The 19,140-nt window shown below is 36.9% G+C and overlaps 1 protein-coding gene across 1 annotated transcript in view; it reads right to left on the reverse strand.

Annotated features, from left to right (window-relative positions):
* Window positions 1-19,140, reverse strand: part of BMP5 (bone morphogenetic protein 5) — a 152,226-nt gene that overhangs the window by 19,530 nt on the left and 113,556 nt on the right. Inside the window, exon 4 of the mRNA XM_055571780.1 lies at window positions 1,505-1,699. Within this exon, the coding sequence (XP_055427755.1) occupies window positions 1,505-1,699 (195 nt within the window). The remainder of the gene's footprint in view (window positions 1-1,504; window positions 1,700-19,140) is intronic.

Genomic DNA, 19,140 nt, shown 5'->3' on the forward strand with positions numbered 1-19,140 from the left:
GCAATCTGCTACATTAAATTAAAAACATTTCAACCCATTTCAGAACCATTCTATATGAAAAGAAAAATATACAACTTTGACAGGCTAGTATTTACAAGGAAGAAAAGTTCTTAGTTATTTTTCTCCATCTTTCATATTAAGCAATTAAAATTTTTGCCAAACTAAATATCTTGTGAAGATCTTTATAAAATAGCCTTGTAATAAGGCACTAATATCACATTTACTTTCAAGTGAAAAAGACAGTGAAGCTTATTTGATGAAAAATTATTTTAAAGCATGATTTCTGTGTAGAATGTAATTTACTATAATGCAACTTCATAGAACTCTTCCCTGTGCTTCTGTTGCTAGATACATAAAATAGACTTCTCTCTAACACACTTCTCCTGTGCCTTCACTCTAGGAGGGTTCTAGTGAATTCCACTTCGTATTTTTGCTAAGAGTCCCAGGATCAAAAAAAATTCTATATATTTTTGTTTCATTTATAATCATTAATGGCAAACACTGTGTGGATGTATCTTTTTGGAAGAGCAAGACATTCGTATTTGCTGAAATACCTATGCAGAGGTCATATCTGTTTTGTTCACCAGCTCATTCACGGTGCCTCACAAGTACACACTGCATGTGGTGGCCATCAACACAGAAGAAGACACATTTTACAAATGAACAAACACTCTGTACTAACTAGGGATGTTCTAGGGCAAGTTTTCTCCTTCAAATAGGTTTATTTTTCATAGATAAGACAATTCGTAGGAATAAAATAGCCATCATTTTCATCTAAGAACAGCTTATAAAAATTTGTTTGCAACTGAACTAAACAAGGTACTCATTGGTACAAAGTATATAATTAAATTACTTCAGATTTTATCAGTTACATGAGTTCAGATCAAGTGTATTTTTTATCTATGAATTAATAGATTAAATTGCAAGCACAGTGGGATCAACTGTGCATTTACAACATTTTGTTTGATTTCATATGAGCATGTATATGTATACACACACTCAAAGCAAATTATCTACATAACATCTCTCTAAATAATTAATGGGAATATAAATATTATCTTAATTTCCATACAATCTACCCTGCTTCTTTTGTCAGAAAAATTAAGCTCATGATTCACATGTACTGTTTTAAGTACCAAAGGAATATTTTTATTTTGAATTTACTTGTTACCCATCCATATGTGAGATTCCTGGGAAAGGTCAGCTCACAAGTTGTGGAGTTCAGTTTGGACTAGCTTTTGTTGATGTAGCCATTTAATAATTTTATTATTGCCAGCTTGATTTGAATTGCATCTTTCAGCAGTTTAGGTAAGTCCCACTTACTTTAAAATGAATTGCTGAATGATTCGCTAATGAAACATTTGGGGGATGCAAGAAACACGGCTGGATGATTTAATAGAGCAAATGAGGGTATACCAGAGGGTACATTTACTGTGGCTACTTGATTTGCAACATACGACCCCATAACTCTCTGTGCAGAACTGCAGCTCTGGTTTTATCTTACCTCCAACACTGGACACTCTGGAGGAGTCCTGATGAGAGCCGGATTTATTGCGGTTTTGATTTTTTCTCTTGTTGGCTGCTCTCACAGATCGGAGAAGTACCTCGCTCGCCTTGAAGAAGGCCACCATGAACGGCTGTTTTGACTGAGGCCCATGTCGTCCCACGAGGCCGGCCGACTTTACGTTGATGCTGTGACCTGGAACCAAGGAAGGGGCACTGGGTTTATTAAGAAGAGATGAAGTTCACCTGCTGAGGGGTGAGCTCAGAGGGTCCGTGGAAAAAGGTAAATGTTTGAAAACACCATCAAAACCTTTTATTTGCGGGCCAAAGAATCTCATAAACGTGGAAAATGTACTGTTACAGACGATTATCCATTCTTGGCTTTCCATTTCGTATCACTCTTGAGCCACACAACACCCCCAGGCCTTCACTGTTGGGCTCTTTCTCAGACCTGAAAGTTGGTAACGTTCTAAATGGCTTGACCACCATCAGCCTGGAAATGTCCGTGTTAACCAGTGATTTCAGAAATATTAGCTACAGGCACTTCTGCATTAAATGCCTTATAATTTTCCTTCATGTGATTAAAGCTCGATAGCTGGCTGGGTGTTTCTACTTTTCCTTGCTTCTTTGGAGACTTTCCAGGGTTGATAAACCCCTCCTCACTTCGGGCCTGTGCCCAGCAAACTTTACAAAGCTGTGATCCACTTAAAGCACTTCAAAGAACCTTCCAGAGGCCCCTGCTGGGCATGGAGCTTTATTTTAAGCACCAGGTCTTTCTCCATGTAAAGGATTTTGAAGCAAACATGAAAATTTCAAATTTTTCTCTGCGCTTGGACACACTTGAATGATGTTTACTGAAAGGATTTCAGAGGATGCAAATCAAGCCTGGAAATGCTCAGAAAGGAGAAAAATTCCAGATGAGCTTAGTCTAAAGCAGTCTGTGTCCTAGACCCTTCTGAGTCTGCTGTTGTGGTTGTTTATCAGAAAAGGAGTGCGCACAGGGTCTGCGCTATAGTGGATGAGAAGTCAGCTGCCCTAGAGACTAGAAGTAGATGTTGATAACGTGCTTCTCCCATTGGAGTAGCAAAAATAATACTCGTCACTATAACAACATCAAATGCATTTGGAGCACTTGCTATGTACACTAGGTATTCTTTGCTTTTTTTAATATTTTTATTGTGATAAAAGTCACATAATATTAATATAAAATATACTATTTTAACCATACCTTGCACAGTTCAGTGGCACTAAGTACATTCACACTGTTGTGCAACTCCAACCATCATCCATGTCCTGAATTTTTCACCTTCCTAAACTGAAACTCACGTCACTATTAAACACTAGTCCCCGTCCCCCTTCCCCATCTCTTTCAACACCTGCAGCCACTGGCATCTACCATGATACTTTCTGACTCTGTGATAGGCATTTTTCTTAGTGGTTTCCATGCATTATTTGATTTGATTTCACAAATACCTTAGGAGTTAGGCATTTGTTATACATTTTACAATTCACTCTTGTTATGATCTTCTCATTTAAAATAAATATCCCAGAAAATTATATATGTGTATGTGTGTTTATGTATATATGTGCATATATATAAAGAAAACTATTGACCAATAAAAAATTCAATGAAAATTACCCAGCGAGAATGAAGTATTTAACTTTAAGTTGTACATTTAGTTGAAAATTACTCAAAGCTCATGCAAAAAATAAATTCTACCCCAGATATGAAAGTTACCAATCTTTTCAGAGTAATATATCATGTGGTTAGAAATACGTGCATGATTGGCCGTGCCCTGCCCCTGGAGGGATGTGCAAGTTTTCTTAAAATATTTATTCAGTCAAGACTGTGCAGCAGCTTCAGTGCATTGTAAGACCTAACCCACCTTGGAAGAAAGAAATCAAGTCCCTGAAATGGCATCAGTGGCATTTTAGCAAATAAACTCTTGCTCTTAACACAATTTATTTTGGCAGCATAAACACTTTTGTGTATACTTGTATTGTGCAGGGACCTTCTACCGTCAGAAAACGAGACTGTGTTAAGTGAGGTGGTGCAGCTGTTGCGAGGGACACAGAAGTCCTTCACATGTGGAGATATTGGTTGAAAAAATGCATGTGTGTCAATGCAGACAGCATGCACTGGTGTCCTCAACAATCGCTCACTGGGAAAACTTGTTACATTCCTACAAACATGAAAATAGCTGCTCCCTTCCCAAATGCCACTCCACTCCATCCTAGCAGAGAAAGAACTTCAAAATAATCAGAGCAGGAAACCTTAAACAAATAAGCCTATGGGTTTCTCTTTTAAATGCAAACTTACAGTGGCTCCACGCCAGAGTCTATATTTCTTAGAAAAACTCTATCACTGGCATAAATGAAAGAGGCAGTTTGATTTGTGGTCAGAGTAGTTTCCATTCTACTTCCACTGTAACAAATGTATTAATTCAGCTCAGACTTCCTCCTTCTGGCAGCCCTTTTGCTGTAAAAAGAGAAATTAGAAGTTCCAGCCAAATACCATACCTTGAACTGACCCACCTCAATACATAAACACTTTTACAACATGTTTATTCAGGTGTAGCACTTGAAATTGGTTTAAGATGTTTCCAGTGACAGAGAGCACAGCAAAAGAAAAAAAGAAAAACAGAACTGAGAAACTTGACTGTGATGGACTAGAATAACTGGCGATCTGTTCTTTAAATTTTGGATTTTTCTTTTTTTTCTGTCCTGGAACACAACATAAAAAGTATTTGTTGAGCTTTGAGTTTGATGTTTTAATGAAGTGTTAATTTAACAGGAACGAAATTTTTTACTTGTATACATGGATAACTGCAGAAATCACTTTTAATAGATGGTCTTTCTAATATTGAAATAGGTTGCCACACGATACACAAATGGAATACAATAAAATCAGTTTTCTATTCATTACAACACACTGACCCTTTTCTCATTAAACAGGCACCGAGCTCAAAGTTCCAAATTTCTTGGGTTTATAAGAGGGTACCTTTTGTAATTACTTGAAAGACTCAATATTTTGATTTTTATCTCTGGAGAAAGAAGATTGCTCTCAAGATTTACACTTTGAAAACTATAAAGACGTGTGTGTGTGTGTGCGTGTGTGTGAGACAAATATGGGTTTCTTGGTCTTTACAAAGGGGGACATTGTGTGTGAGGCAAAGTCCCCTTCAAACAAACGTGAACTCCTTTTAAAATAACTTTTGATATTATTAAGTTTCCTCTTGGTTTCCTTTCCACTTCAGCAATGAGGTGACTATTAAGATTCCATAAGTTAATACTTGCTCAGTGGGTCTTGATCTTGAGCCACACCATGGAAGCATTATTTGGCCTTCTCCTTCAGACACATTACACCTCCACTGATGATGTTGACTGAACCTTTTGAATAGGGCTGAACAGTCGCTCTCCTTAGAAGTGCTAAAGAAATCCAGACTCTATTGCAGGTATTCAAAGTAGGGGATCTTTCATCATTTTGATATTTGGCAAAACTAATACAATTATGTAAAGTTTAAAAATAAAATAAAATTAAAAAAAAAAGTAGGGGATCTTTCATAAAGTCTATTTAACAATGCTGACTTTTACTATTTAAGATACAGGGTGATTTAGATACTGCAAATGTATCAGTAAAGAAACCTATCTGAAACATTGTGATTTAGGAAAACCATTATACATGTAGACGTGTATTACAGTGGTTTTATTTTTCAAAGCTGATCCTCATTTTTGACTTCTCATTAGAAAACGTGGATAGGAAACAAGGTCCTGCTGCACAGCACATGGAACTATGCTCAACACCCCATGATAAACCATGATGGAAGAGAATATGAAAAAGAATATATATGTAAACATACGTATTGGCTCAGATGGTAAAGCATCTGCCTACAATGCGGGAGACCCGGGTTCAATCCCTGGGTCGGGAAGATCCTCTGGAGAAGGAAATGGCACCCCACTCCAGTACTCTTGCCTGGAAAATTCCATAGACAGAGAAGCCTGGTAGGCTACAGTCCATGGGGTCGCAAAGAGTCGGACATGACTGAGCGACTTCACTTCACTATCACTATCATTATACTATATATAAAGAATATATATATATCACTGAAAAATTAAAATATAAAAGAATATAAACTCGAAATAAAAATGACCTGGGGAAATAAAAAGAGTAATAAAATGGTGATAAGGGACACCAACTTGGAATCCACGCTTAATCATTTTAGGATTCAGACAAGTCTAGGCATAGCTAGAAGATGGGTAAGCTTAATTCATCAGGCATATATGTGGAAGAGAATAGAAAGACCTAAAGGGAGAGAACTCATTATAAGGAAAAGGTGAAGCCCTAGAGTACAGATTCAGAATAATGTCCCAGTGAGCATGAGGAAGCAGGGATTTTGAGTCTGTAACTCAGTCTTCCTTCTGGCCTGGCTCCAATGTTTGCATGATGAATTCCTTAAGAACCAAGGGGATTCATGGAAATCTAAGAGACTTATTTTTACCCAAAGTCCCTATAAAATCCTGAGAGAGCAAGGGAGCCCTACTTTGGCATTTGGTTCATGATGTAACACAAGTGATGGCCAAAGATTCTTCCTACATTAGAAAAGTGGTTTCCAAGTAGGTCCACACTGGTACAAGACGGCAGCCCCAGGATGTAGGTGGGTTCAGATGATCTACTATAGCAGCATCAGCTTCAGAGAGTTGCAGCCGTTCAGAGGGGAGCCAAGCAGCAATCTGATGGCTTTGGAGGTTTTAAGGTAGATCCAAAACCGTCTCAAAGTGAGGGGCAGGGCAAGTGATGGGAATAAATGGTCCTAGAACAGGAGGACACTTTCTTTATGTCACATCCATGTCCTGATCTTGTTCGCTGGAAAGAGGAAATGGGCAGGGTGAGCAAGAGAGGGAGAAGAACTTGATTGTTGGGATTTGTTCAAGTTTAAATTCAGTTGGAATCTCCCACGCAAAATGGAGAGGAGATAGAAAAGCTTCTCTGAAGGATATATCAGCATTCCAGTGATTTCATTGACGGCAACTGGACCCAAAGGAACATGGTGCCCAATTATCCCAGGTTTATGGATCACAGAATTCTTGGATTATAAAATAAAAGGGGTGATGAGGACAAGTATAGGAGTCCAGAGTTATCATCTTTCACATTTGCACAAAGAATGCCCATTAAATCTTTCCATGTGAATTTTTTTAGAACTATTCCTGTTTTGGCCATCTTGCTTTCATTTCAAAATTACTGTACAGTATCAAGGGAAGAGGAAGAATTTGAGAAGTGAATATTGGGACATTTCTCAGTTTTATTAACTGCAAAATGAATAAAGATGGAGTTAGGATAGTATTGTCTAAGGAAATAATTATTCTTTTCACACAAGAATCAATAGGAAAGTATGTGATGCTGGAGCTTTAACCTACACATTTTGCCATAACTGAAGATAAAGATTCCAAATTTGCTCCCCTGATCTGTATGACTTTATATAAGTTCCTGGGTGTCAGAGTATTGTATTCATGTCTGCCTCTGAACACAACTATTTAAAGTTTAGAATCATGGAGAAGGTACACTGGCAAACCAAGGATCCATCCCCAACTGATTCGTTTTGTATTTCAGACTGTTTTTTTGGGGAAAATGTGACTTTTGAAATGTTTATTTCTTTAGAAACAGGGTTATTAAAGGAGCCTCTGACATAAAACAGCTCTTTAGAGACATGTTGATGTTATAAGGATAAGTGGTTCCAAATATGAGCATTCAGTTTCCTCCAGAATACACAATTTGAAAAACATTCATTTGAGGATTTATCAGAGCCCAAACACTGATATCACTGTAAGATGTTAGCCTAAATTCCACTTTGTTTTTTTCCCCCTATAAACCCACAGTAATTGAATGCTTAACCCAAAACACCTGTGATGAAACTTGTGCACAAATTACCTATTCTTCACTTCAGAAGAGCTCACAGCATCCGCTGTGGGCTAGTTCACAGAAAACAAATCACTGCACTGTTTCTTATTCACATACTCTCTTGCTTTTTGCTTAGTTTCAATCTGTGATTAAATTTGATTTTGGTGCTCTTAAATTATAGTTCCCCGACTCTAAATTATACTGGAATTGTACCTTTTTTAGAAACAGATGATTTAAAATGTGCAGAATTCTCTACCAGGCATATAGACTAAATCATTTTTATATCAGATTTTAAGGAATGTGGGGGAGATAGAATTTTGTCTACTTAAATTCCATATACATTTTAACTCAATGAAAGCTTAAACTAAGCAAATTGTAATCTAGCTATGAATTTCAACTGTGTTATAACTTGATGAAAAATTTGCAGTTTCTATTTTTATAGTAAAAGCACAGACCTATTGCCAGATATTTGAAATATCATAAATAGAATTTTACATTCATGCTCAGAATTTTCCTGTTGTGAAGATGGTTTACATTGCCTTGTAATCTCAAACAAAAACAAGGAAAAGCTGGGATTTTAAACTATTTCAGTGATACTTAAAACTCCTAGTAATGTGGTATTGGCAAATTATATATATTCTTGAACTTCAGAGTGCAAGGTGGTTAGAATTTTTAGTGATTCTTCATGGTGATTCTGAGCTTCTATTTAACACTATTTAACAAGCCAGGTGCTTCATGCAATCCCTTTGCTATATTTAAATTTAAAAGAGTAAATTAAAAATAACTACTTCATCTTATATTAAGTATTATATATTAGCAATTATATGTATATATATATTCATTACTAAAAAGTGTCAACAAGAAAAGAATGGTCAAATGTAATAATGTGTGCAAATAAGGAAAGAATTCTGTGGCTGATGATAAAGAGGAAAAGATAACATTGGAGGTATGACATCCACAGAAGACAGCTGGGGACCAGCTCCTGAGGAGCCAGCATGAGCTGGGGTTGAGTTATACCGGCAGACAAGAAATGCGGTTGCAGTTTTTGGTAACATTGCAATGGAAGAAATTCATTTTCGTCTAGGACTGGGATACGTGAAGGATAGAGAAGTTTGAAGGAGGAAAAGATTTTTTAAGGAGTTTCAATTCTTTGTGAAAAGTTTGTGGAAGGAATCGTTATCATCTACCGTCTGAGAAAATCATGGAGATGAGAAAAGAAATTGGGATTCTTGGTTAGAAATATGGGTATCATGGCTCAAGGCAAGATAGGGGGAAACTCAAACAGCTGAGACCTGCAGTTCAAGAGGCTTCTGGAAGGGGGCCAGGGCAGAAGGGAGAAAGGAAGAGAAACATAAAGGAGCAGGGCCAGAGGTTTGTGCCTCATGGGGGAAGCTTTCCAGAACGCGCAAATGTTTTATTGTGCTTAGGGTGGGACTGAGTGATGGAAAAGGATTAGTCTCCTTCCAGGGACATTGTCTGAAGCACAGCGGCTCACCGTCTCAGGCGGGACCAGCCTCACAAATGCTTTTTACTGAAGCTCTCTTTTCAGCTAGTGGAAATATGAATCTCAAACTAGGAATTGTAGTTTACCTTCACATAAGCACTTACTTTTTAATAGCTCTTCTCTTTATATATAGAGCCTTTCCCCTGAGGCCCTAAGAGTTTTACAGACATCATCTGTCACACGCCCCCAAAAGCTTGGTTACAGTTGGTCTTACAGGTCTCATTTATTTTAAGAAAGCAGAAACATTCTTTTCACAAAACCATGGGAAGAGTGAATTATTTTTAGTATCTTTTCCAGTTCTTATGTGACTTTTTAAAATAAGAAACGTGTACACACACATACACGTCTTTCCTTTAAAATCACAGGAGAATTCAATAAAACTATAATGAAAGCAGGATTTCAGCAGAAATCAACCAAAAAGTTTTTTAAAACTATATATTACTACGTGTTAAGATATCAGTGAAGAAAAGCTTTTAGACGTCAAGCTCGTTTGGGTTTGTTTCATAGCACTGAAATTAATTTCAGACGCTGAATTTTATCTGTAGTGGATGAAAGTGGTCTTTGCAATGAACTTAATGCAGTTACTTGGGAAAATTATGAGTCTCTAAAGGAAACATTCTTTTTTACCAGCTTATATGACAGATTATGCAAAAAGAACTTTTATCATATAGAAAAACATAGTTCATTAAATGTTTGACCTTCCCTTTCAATTTGATACATGAACCTATGAAATGATCATAAGCTACTTCTAGAAGCCTTAGAATAGTGCAGGACTACCAAAATGCAAGAGAAATAAATCATTTTGACGCTTAATAAAAAGAGAGTGAAAGGAGTAAAAGATACTTTCCAAAATACACATAGTGAAGGCCTGATACTGGATACCTAATGTATATACCATGATAAGTGTCTACTTTTTGTCAAAAAAGAAAAAAAAGGAGTTAAGATATTTGGGACTTAGTTTAATCCTTCACATATGATGGTTGGATCACAAACCATTCTTTTGAGTGAAGAAAAGTGGAACCTTACTTACACATAAGGGACCAAGTGAGACCTCATGATTCCATGGTGGCCCCCAGAGCAAAAGCACCCTACTGAGCTGTCTGGAAGCAAAATAACAGGTACTTCCCAGGTGTTTACTTATTGGTCCGCTCGAGTCAGAAACACACCTGAACTGTCATGCTTCTATCATTTTATCACCTCCCAGAGAAATCATGTGAGTACCTCCACTCATAAATAGAGCTGATACCCAAAGGTCATAACCGGCAAGCCTTTCAGAGCGGTCAGGGAAACTGGGAATTGAGGACAGGAGCCGATTCAATCTTTCTAAAGTTAAAAAGGAAGAAGCAGCTGCCATGTTGGCATGTGGCAATTTAACAGTTGTTTTACACACAATGTCTTATGTATTCTTCCTAGTAAAATAATGATTACACTTTTTAAAGGAATAAATAAAGGTCCGAGAAGGGTCATGTTTTTAAGTCATCCCTGCCCACTCTATTCCTTTCAGCACACAGAGTGCCCTTTTGTTAGGGATTCTTTAGGGCTAATGCCTTCCTCTTGGGTCTCTGCTCCCCACCTTGAGAAGACTGGAGGAAATCCAAACATCTCCTGGGTCTGGCAGTGACATCTACACCGCATCTATCAAGGATGCTGTGCTAGCTGCTGGTTTGTGACGTTTAAGGTAGAGGACAGGGAAGCCTGGCGTGCTGAAGTCCATGGTACCACAAAGAGTCAGATACAACTTAGCAACTGAACAACAACAACACAACTTAGCAACTGAACAACAGCAACAACATCAAGAGGGAAGACCACTCAACACTTCCTACATCCACAACACGGGTGGTCCCCCTACCCTTTTCCATTCCTTTCAAATTAAAACTTGACAAGTTTGACTACAGAGAAATTATAACCCATGTTCAAGGATTAGGGACTTGTAATTTTCCTATCGAAGTATATTCCCTCCAATTTCAAGTTTTGGTCCTCACTTAGAATACTCACTGTTGACTTAGGTGGGTGGATGCTCTGGTTTGTTATGATTTTCCTTTGTTCCTGTGAGTGAGCCAAAGTTTAGCCCAATCTCCAGTGACTGTCAATGCCTTTCATGGACTAAGAGCTCTCTCTTCTTCCTCAGCTCATGAACTCTTTATTGTCAAACTCAGACTTAAATTGAAGAAAGTAAGGAAAACCACTAGACCATTCAAATATGACCTAAATTAAATCCCTTGCAATTATACAATGGAAGTGACAAATAGATTCAAGGGATTAGATCTGATATAGTGCCTGAGAACTATGGACCTGTTTGTGACATTGTACAGGAGGCAGTGATCAAGACCATTCCCAAGGAAAAGAAATGAAAAAAGACAAAATGGTTGTCTGGTGAGGCCTTACAAAGAGCTGAGAAAAGAAGAAAAGCTAAAGGCAAAGAAGAAAAGGAAAGATATACCCATTTGAGTGCAGAATTCCAAAGGATAGCCAGAGGAGGTAAAAAAGCCTTCCTCACTGATCAATGCCAAGAAATAGAGGAAAACAATAGAATGGGAAAGACTAGAGATCTACTCAAGAAAATTAGAGATACCAAAGGGAACATTTCAGGCAAAGATGAGCACAATAAAGGACAGAAATGATATGGACCTAATGGAAGCAGAAGTTATTCAGAAAAGGTGGCAAGAATACACAGAAGAACAATATAGAAAAGATCTTCGTGACCCAGATAATCACAATGATGTGATCACTCACCTAGAGCCAGACATCCTGGAATGTGAAGTCAAGTGGGCCTTAGGAAGCATCACTACGAACAAAGCTAGTGGAGGTGATGGAATTCCAGTTGAGCTATTTCAAATCTAAAAGATGATGCTGTGAAAGTGCTGCACTCAATATGCCAGCAAATTTAGAAAACTCAGCAGTGGCCACGGGACTGGAAAAGGTCAGTTTTCATTCCAATCCCAAAGAAAGGCAATGCCAAAGAATGCTCAAACTACTGTACAATTGCTCTCATCTCACACGCTAGCAAAGTAATGCTCAAAATTCTCCAAGCCAAGTTTCAATAGTACATGAGCCGGGAACTTCCAGATGTTCAAGCTGGATTTAGAAATATTGGAATATTTTGGAAATATTGAAGGTGGGAGGAGAAGAGGATGACAGAGAATGAAATGGCTGGATGGCATCTCTCGATGAACATGAGTTTGAGTAAGCTCCAGGAGTTGGTGATGGACAGGGAAGCCTCGCGTGCTGCAGTCCATGGGATTGCAAAGAGTGGGACATGACTGAGTGTCTGAACTAACTAACTTCTTCCCACTGTACTCCATACTCAAGATGCAAAACCAGCACTGCCCTTATTCTGCAATATGTCTTTAAGAAATACATTAAACCATGTTCAACTTATAGGGGAAAGAACAATGGAAGAGACAGAGTTAACTTCTGTGTATGATGAGAATAGGGTAATCTCATATTCTTCATGCCCCTAAATGAAATATTACCACGAAAATATTTACCCTTCAGATCATCAGTCAAAGAAGAGTCAGAGCCTAGAAAAACTGGAGTATGTTCCTGACCTTGGCATTTGTTTGGCAAGATGGGTGCTCCATAGTTACTGTTTTGAATTAGGGAAAATCAAAAACAGGAATACAGATGTCACCAAACACTTCCATTTCCCTTTTCATTAAGGGAAATCTAAAAAATGGTAAAATACCTCTTTCACCAGGTAGTGAAGCAGCACGAACTCCTGTTTGGTTCCAAAACTATTTTTCATGTGTGTTTCTGAGTTGTGATGCTAAAATTTGGATAAGTAAATGATGTTTACCAAGTGGCTCTTATTCAAATATAAACATACTATAAATTAAAACAAATAAGTTGATTTAAATTTTGGTTTTAAAACACTATATACATAGTGGACATAAAACACCACACTCAAGATTTTCAATTTATTACTGAATATATACTATAGTCAAATCTATTTTTAAAGAAAAGTTATTTTCCCTCTACTGATCATTATACAAAACTCAACTAGGCTATGGAGGCTCATTTCAGATACCAACTAAAGAAAAATATAATGATAGAGATAGCAAAATAGATATTTAAAAAGAAACCATCAGCATGAGTTGTTATATCCAAAAGAACTAAGGGATGTGTAATTTACATTGAAACAATTTTGTTCAAAATATGATGTTTTTAGCAAAGCTTTTATGGCTAACCCAATGTAACTCTGCTCATAGGGGAAAAAATTCGAAGGCAAAGCTAAGCACATTGACAAATTAAAAATGTGATTCATTGCCAGATACTTTGTCTTTTCAATTTTGGAGGAAAATTTTATCCCAATTTGTTGCTCCCCAAAACACAATTCAGGGAATACTCTTTAGGGCTGGCATAATAACAGGTCACCATCAGCCTAGATGCTGGGAAGAGAATTGGTGAGGTAAGACACAGGACGAATTTCATACTGAAATTTTGCAAATAATCAATAAACTGTGGGAACTGCATGTTTGACTCACCTCAAGTGAGTTCGCTGCACCGTGATTGAAACTACAAACTTGGGTACCAGTTGAGACTTAATAAAGGATGACGGGAGAGCAGACCTGAGGATTCCATGATGGGAAGTTTGGACTAAGGGTACAAAAACAGAAGGAGAGGAAACGAGGGGTGGGAGGGAGAACCTAGAAAAATACATTAGTGAGCAACCCAGGGCACAAAGAAACGGAGACGTCTGTTATCAAAATAAAGAAATGAAATTTGACTAAATTTAATTACATGTTGAAGCTGATCACTGGCAGAAAAAGTTACAGTTTCTTCTTTTCAGTCTACAAATTATCAAGTTAACAGTAACTGTGCATGGAGCTATAAGAAATATTGAAGTAGATAGATTTTAAAAAACAAAAAACTGGCCCAAAATGCAGTTATCTTTTGTCGGTCAGATCACAGTTAGATTCCAGGCAGAAAATATAAAACCCAAAGACAATTCCCAACAATCCAACATAAAGCTCAATTTTGCTCCATAACAAGCATGATTAATCCACTGTTCTGTTTGGAAATTATAAAAATGCATTGTTTTTCAGTTTGGAATTTATATAAAATTCATCTCATTTGTGAGAGTCATAGTATATGTAAGATCTGACTTGGAAGACAAATCATTTTTAGATTCATGGGCAAGGTTCTTGAGCTTTGTAAGACTGTTGCCTCATGTTCAAAATGAGAAAATAGTGAAAATAAAGCAGACATTCCATTTAAAAATCTCACCAAATGGCTGACATCTAGCACCTTCTCAGGAAATGTTAGTTTCCATAAGTTATTAATATTATGTTGGTTGACCACCATTGCAAATACAAGGTTTGCATGCTTATTTTATATGAGCTACAGATATGCCTAGGAAATAAAACCTGAATTGATCATGAAAACTAAAAAAATACAAAATATTAGTATGGAATTATTAAACATACTGACAAAATCAGATTATTAAAAAGCAGTTCTTTGTATAGACAGAAAATGTTTTACTAGGTTGAGTCAATTTGAAAATACATAAAGTATAGTTTATAAAAATAGTATATGACTAAGAGGAGAATTAATAAGATGTTAGGTTGAACAAGGTAGAAATTGAACAGTGCCTCAATGTTTCTGTTTAGTTACTCTAGCCATGAAAGGCATATTGAAGACTTTGCTCATTTTTATGCAGTGGGAAAAGAGCAAAAATCTAAAGCCAGGAAAGATTTATGTTCTCTGATGTGCTTTAAGACATAACACAAGTTAGAAAATCCATAGGTCACAGCTTACATGGGTTTGGAAAATTAACAAATACTGATCTTAAACCCCAAAGGAAATCTATGTCATATTTATTTTTAGTAGAAATCTAGTCATTTTTACCATAAAGATACAGAAAAAAATTCTTCTCAATGGAAACTCTTTTAAATCATTCACATAAATTGACCTAGGCAGTTGTTTTGTTTAGCTATCTTCTAAATCTTGCTTTGGCTTGATTCATAAAAAAAAAAAAAATTGAAAAATGACATATTGCCATAGATTTATTTATGCTTTAATGTTTTTAAAATTTATAGAAATAGAAGACATTTTAAAATGTTTTAGAGAAATTTAGGTTTCCATTGTGGCACTTAAAGAAAAGAAAAAATATAATCCTACTAAATGCTGTAATAAGAGCTCTCTAGATACCTTAATAATTACAGATTTTCAACTGTGAGCTTATCTGGTCCTTCACATGATTAGTTGGGAATCTGTTTATGCCTAAGTATTTCACCTCTTTGCCTACACACACACATTTACCCCAAAAGAAAGTTCATCGGATATCTAACATTTATTTCCCTTTACCTATTTCTCCATCTCTGATTTTATATAATATCTTGAGTTTTGTTTTGAATTCACTGTACCCCCTCTGAATATAATATTTAAATATGTATCATGCTAAAAGTATAAATATATGCTTATAAATTGCAGTTATCTGAGAAATTTTCTCAGGAGATATAATAATCCCTAGACAAAGGTCAAATAAACATTGAATTCTTCTAGTCACATGAACTCACTCCTTCATGATACAAACAATTCCATAGCATTAACACCCAGGTCTTGGGGCACTTTTTTTAATCTAATGTCTTCAACCTGCCCTTTTTCACACATGGATTTAATTTCTGAACTAAGGGGAAATTTTAATTTTACTTCTTCACTGCATTTAAGTTTTTGAAGATTCCTTGACTGACCGTAGTGGCTCAGATGGTAAAATATGCCTGCAATGCAGGAGACCTGGGTTAGATCCCTTGATTGGGAAGATCCCCTGGAGGAGGCCATGGCAACCCACTCCAGTACTCTTGCCTGGAGAATCCGCATGGACAGAAGAGCCTGACAGGCTACAGTTGATGGGGTTGCAAAGACTCAGACACAACTGAGCGACTAAGCACACACACATGCATTCCTTGACTATCTTCCTAATTTATTCTTAAATGTTCATCCTAAAGTCAAGCAAGTATGCTCTAGTTATCCCCAACAGTAAACAGTACATAAAGAACCACTTCATTTATAGTAATATTTACTGAAAACAAATCATAGGACTATATGTTCCTTTTTCCTACTAGAACATTTAGCAAGATACGTGATTTTTACATTTTCTTGGAAGTAGAGACCCTCATTTATTTATTTGAAACCAATTGTCATCACCATAAATGCAGCAGCAGGGAAGCATATGGTTTTATGAACAAAAATGACTTAATTGCTTTAAAACATCAAGTTCAGATAAGGGAAAAGCTATTATCAAATCTCAAAATGTTTAAGAGATCTTCTGATAAGGGGACATACCTCAACTTTCTGAAGTGAGATGCATAATAATGAGAAACTGTAGTCAAAACAGCAGGACAAAAAGAAAAATATCACACTTGATCTCTGAATTTCTTCTGCTACTTATTAGCACCATGTCAGCTGATATTCAGATTAAGCAGCCATATAGATCATCTGACCCTTAACACAGATAGATAGTCATTGACAACACAGGGGCTTAATTTGGAAAATTTCCCCCTGAAGTAAAAAAGATTGTGTTAGGGAATCCAGGGATAACTCAGCAAACTTATTTAATCAGATACTTGCATTGAAAAGAAACAGATTCCAGGACTTACTAACTTTAAGCAGATATCACATTTAGAACTCCACATCTCTCTCAGACAGACACGTTCACATTTAATAAAAGGAAAAGAATGCCAAAGTGAGTAACTCTCATATTTGGTTAATGTATAGCAATGTGAAAACTTTAGATTCTAGAATAGATTTTTCTAATTAGGAGTATATATTCTTTAATTCAAAATATATCATGGAATTTTTGAAAAATCTAATTTTTAAGATAACACATTGATAAGACCTCACAAATATTGCAATTTTGGAAAAGAAGAATTTATCAATATGTTAAATTACTCTGCACCTAAGAAGTGACAATAGAAATAAGCAACCCATTCATATTTTTGGAGAAACAAAATGGAATCCCATTTCTTATTAATGTAAGTGTGGCAGCTATCAATTTCCAGGAATGAACCCTAAAATTCCCACAAGTGAAGAGTAGAGAGCATGGCAAACACTTGGGTAATAAAAGTTTTAAAAATATGCACTTTCAATTTAATTGCATTAACTCAAGATCTTTTTAGGAGAAGGCAATGGCACCCCACTCCAGTACTCTTGCCTGGCAAATCCCATGGACGGAGGAGCCTGGTAGGCTGCAGTCCATGGGGTCGCGAAGAGTCGGACACGACTTTCCCTTTCACTTTTCACTTTCATGCATTTCACTTTTTCCCTTTCACTTTTCACTTTCATGCATTAGAGAAGGAAATGGCAACCCACTCCAGTGTTCTTGCCTGGAGAATCCCAGGGATGGGGATTCCGTCTCTGGGGTCACACAGAGTCGGACATGACTGAAGTGACTTAGCAGCAGCAGCAGCAGCAGCAAGATCTTTTTTATAGTTTGAATAATTATGTTGGTGAAAATACAAAAGGATTAAATTGTTGGTGCTTTTAGAAAAGCTCTGGTGCTGTTCAGTCGCCAAGTCATGTTTGACTATCTGCGACTCCATGAACTACAGCAAGCCATGTAGTGTCCTTCATGGAGTATCCCTGTCCTTTACTATCTCCTGGAGTTTGCTCAAACTCATATCCATTGAGTCAGTGATGCCATCCAACCATTTTATCCTTTGTCACTCCCTTCTCCTCTTGCCCTCAATCTTTCCCAGCATCAGGGTCTTTTCCGGTGAATCGGCTCTGCACGTCAGGTGGCCCAAGTATTGAAGCTTCAATGTCAGCATCAGTCCTTCCAATGAATATTCAGGGTTAATATCCTTTAGGATTGACTGGTTGAATCTCCTTGCTGTCCAAGGGACCCTCAAGAGTCTTCTCCAAAACCACAGTTTGAAAGCATCAATTCTTCGACACTCAGCCTTCTCTATATGGAATAGAGGAATTTTTGTGTACCAACAAGCAGGAAAAATAGTCTTCCTAGGTAGCACAAGAGAGGGAAGAGACACAGGTTTGATCCCTGGGTCAGGAAGGTCCCCTGCAGAGGGAAACAGCAACGCACTCCAGTGTTCTTGCCTGGGAAATCCCAAGCACAGAGGAGCCTGGCAGGCATGTGCTCTCTTCATGGGGTTGCTGCTGCTGCTGCTGCGTCGCTTCAGTCGTGTCCAACTCTGTGCGGTTGCAAACAGTCAAACAAGACTGAGCACACAGTAAGCAGAAAAAAAAATTTAAAAGCCATATAACTTTACCCCTTTATAATGTATGGGAAATACAGCTGCTAACCAATATGGGTTATAATCTGAGAAAGCAATAATTTTAAGAGTTCATTTTCTTGACTTTCAGAGAGGTCTTCTATGATGTTTTTCCAATCAATGCATAGAGTATCTTCAGTTTTCTGATTTTCTTAATGGAAAATATTATTTATGTAGTGGGGATTTTATACAATTTGCTAAAAATCTTAACACATTAGGAGCTCTTGGACCCAACTCTTCAACAAAGACAATCAGTGTGTTTTAATCACGTGTTCTATTAAAATACTGCTTGTAATTCAACTGTCTTTGAAAGAAGCCATATTGATGTGCAAGGTTTGTTAATAGTTTTATGAAGAGTTTATGAAGCCAAATGATAGTAATTTACACTGATGTATCTCTGGGTTGAAATTTTTCTCTTATAGTTATATAGTTCAGCCTTTTCAGCCTTTAATCAATTATGCTTGTACAATACACATTCCCCTATAACAACAGTTGTTTCCCTTATATTCATTGATGTAACTAGTTATTTCCCAAATAACCATATTATTTTTTCTTAAGAATAAAATGGTTGAGTCTTAAAGCAATCATATTAAGTATTAATAACTTGATATTTTCTGATGCCTATGAAGACCTAGCCAATATAAGCATTCAATTGATCATGGCACATATCACTGAATTTTCATTTCTATTGGCTTCATACCCTAGATCCGAATGTACTTAAAAGCTTCCTACCAATAATCATTATGTTAACCGAAGTTATTAGACGTGCACCTAATACACTATGCTTCCAACTCAAGATTTAAGAACATATGTCATTAATCTTGGGGCTTCCCTTGTGGCTCAGACGGCAAAGAATCCTCCTGCAATGCGGCCTGTCTCCAGTGGACTATCATTTGTGAATTCATCTGAAACCCTATTAAATCATCTGTAAAATCTCCACAATAAAAGCACTGACCCTAAATTAAAGGAGTGTCATGTGGAGTAAGTCTTTGTGTATTTTCTCATCC

This window comes from Bubalus kerabau, chromosome 3 (assembly GCF_029407905.1).
Source record: "Bubalus kerabau isolate K-KA32 ecotype Philippines breed swamp buffalo chromosome 3, PCC_UOA_SB_1v2, whole genome shotgun sequence".
NCBI classification, from domain to species: Eukaryota; Metazoa; Chordata; class Mammalia; order Artiodactyla; family Bovidae; genus Bubalus; species Bubalus kerabau.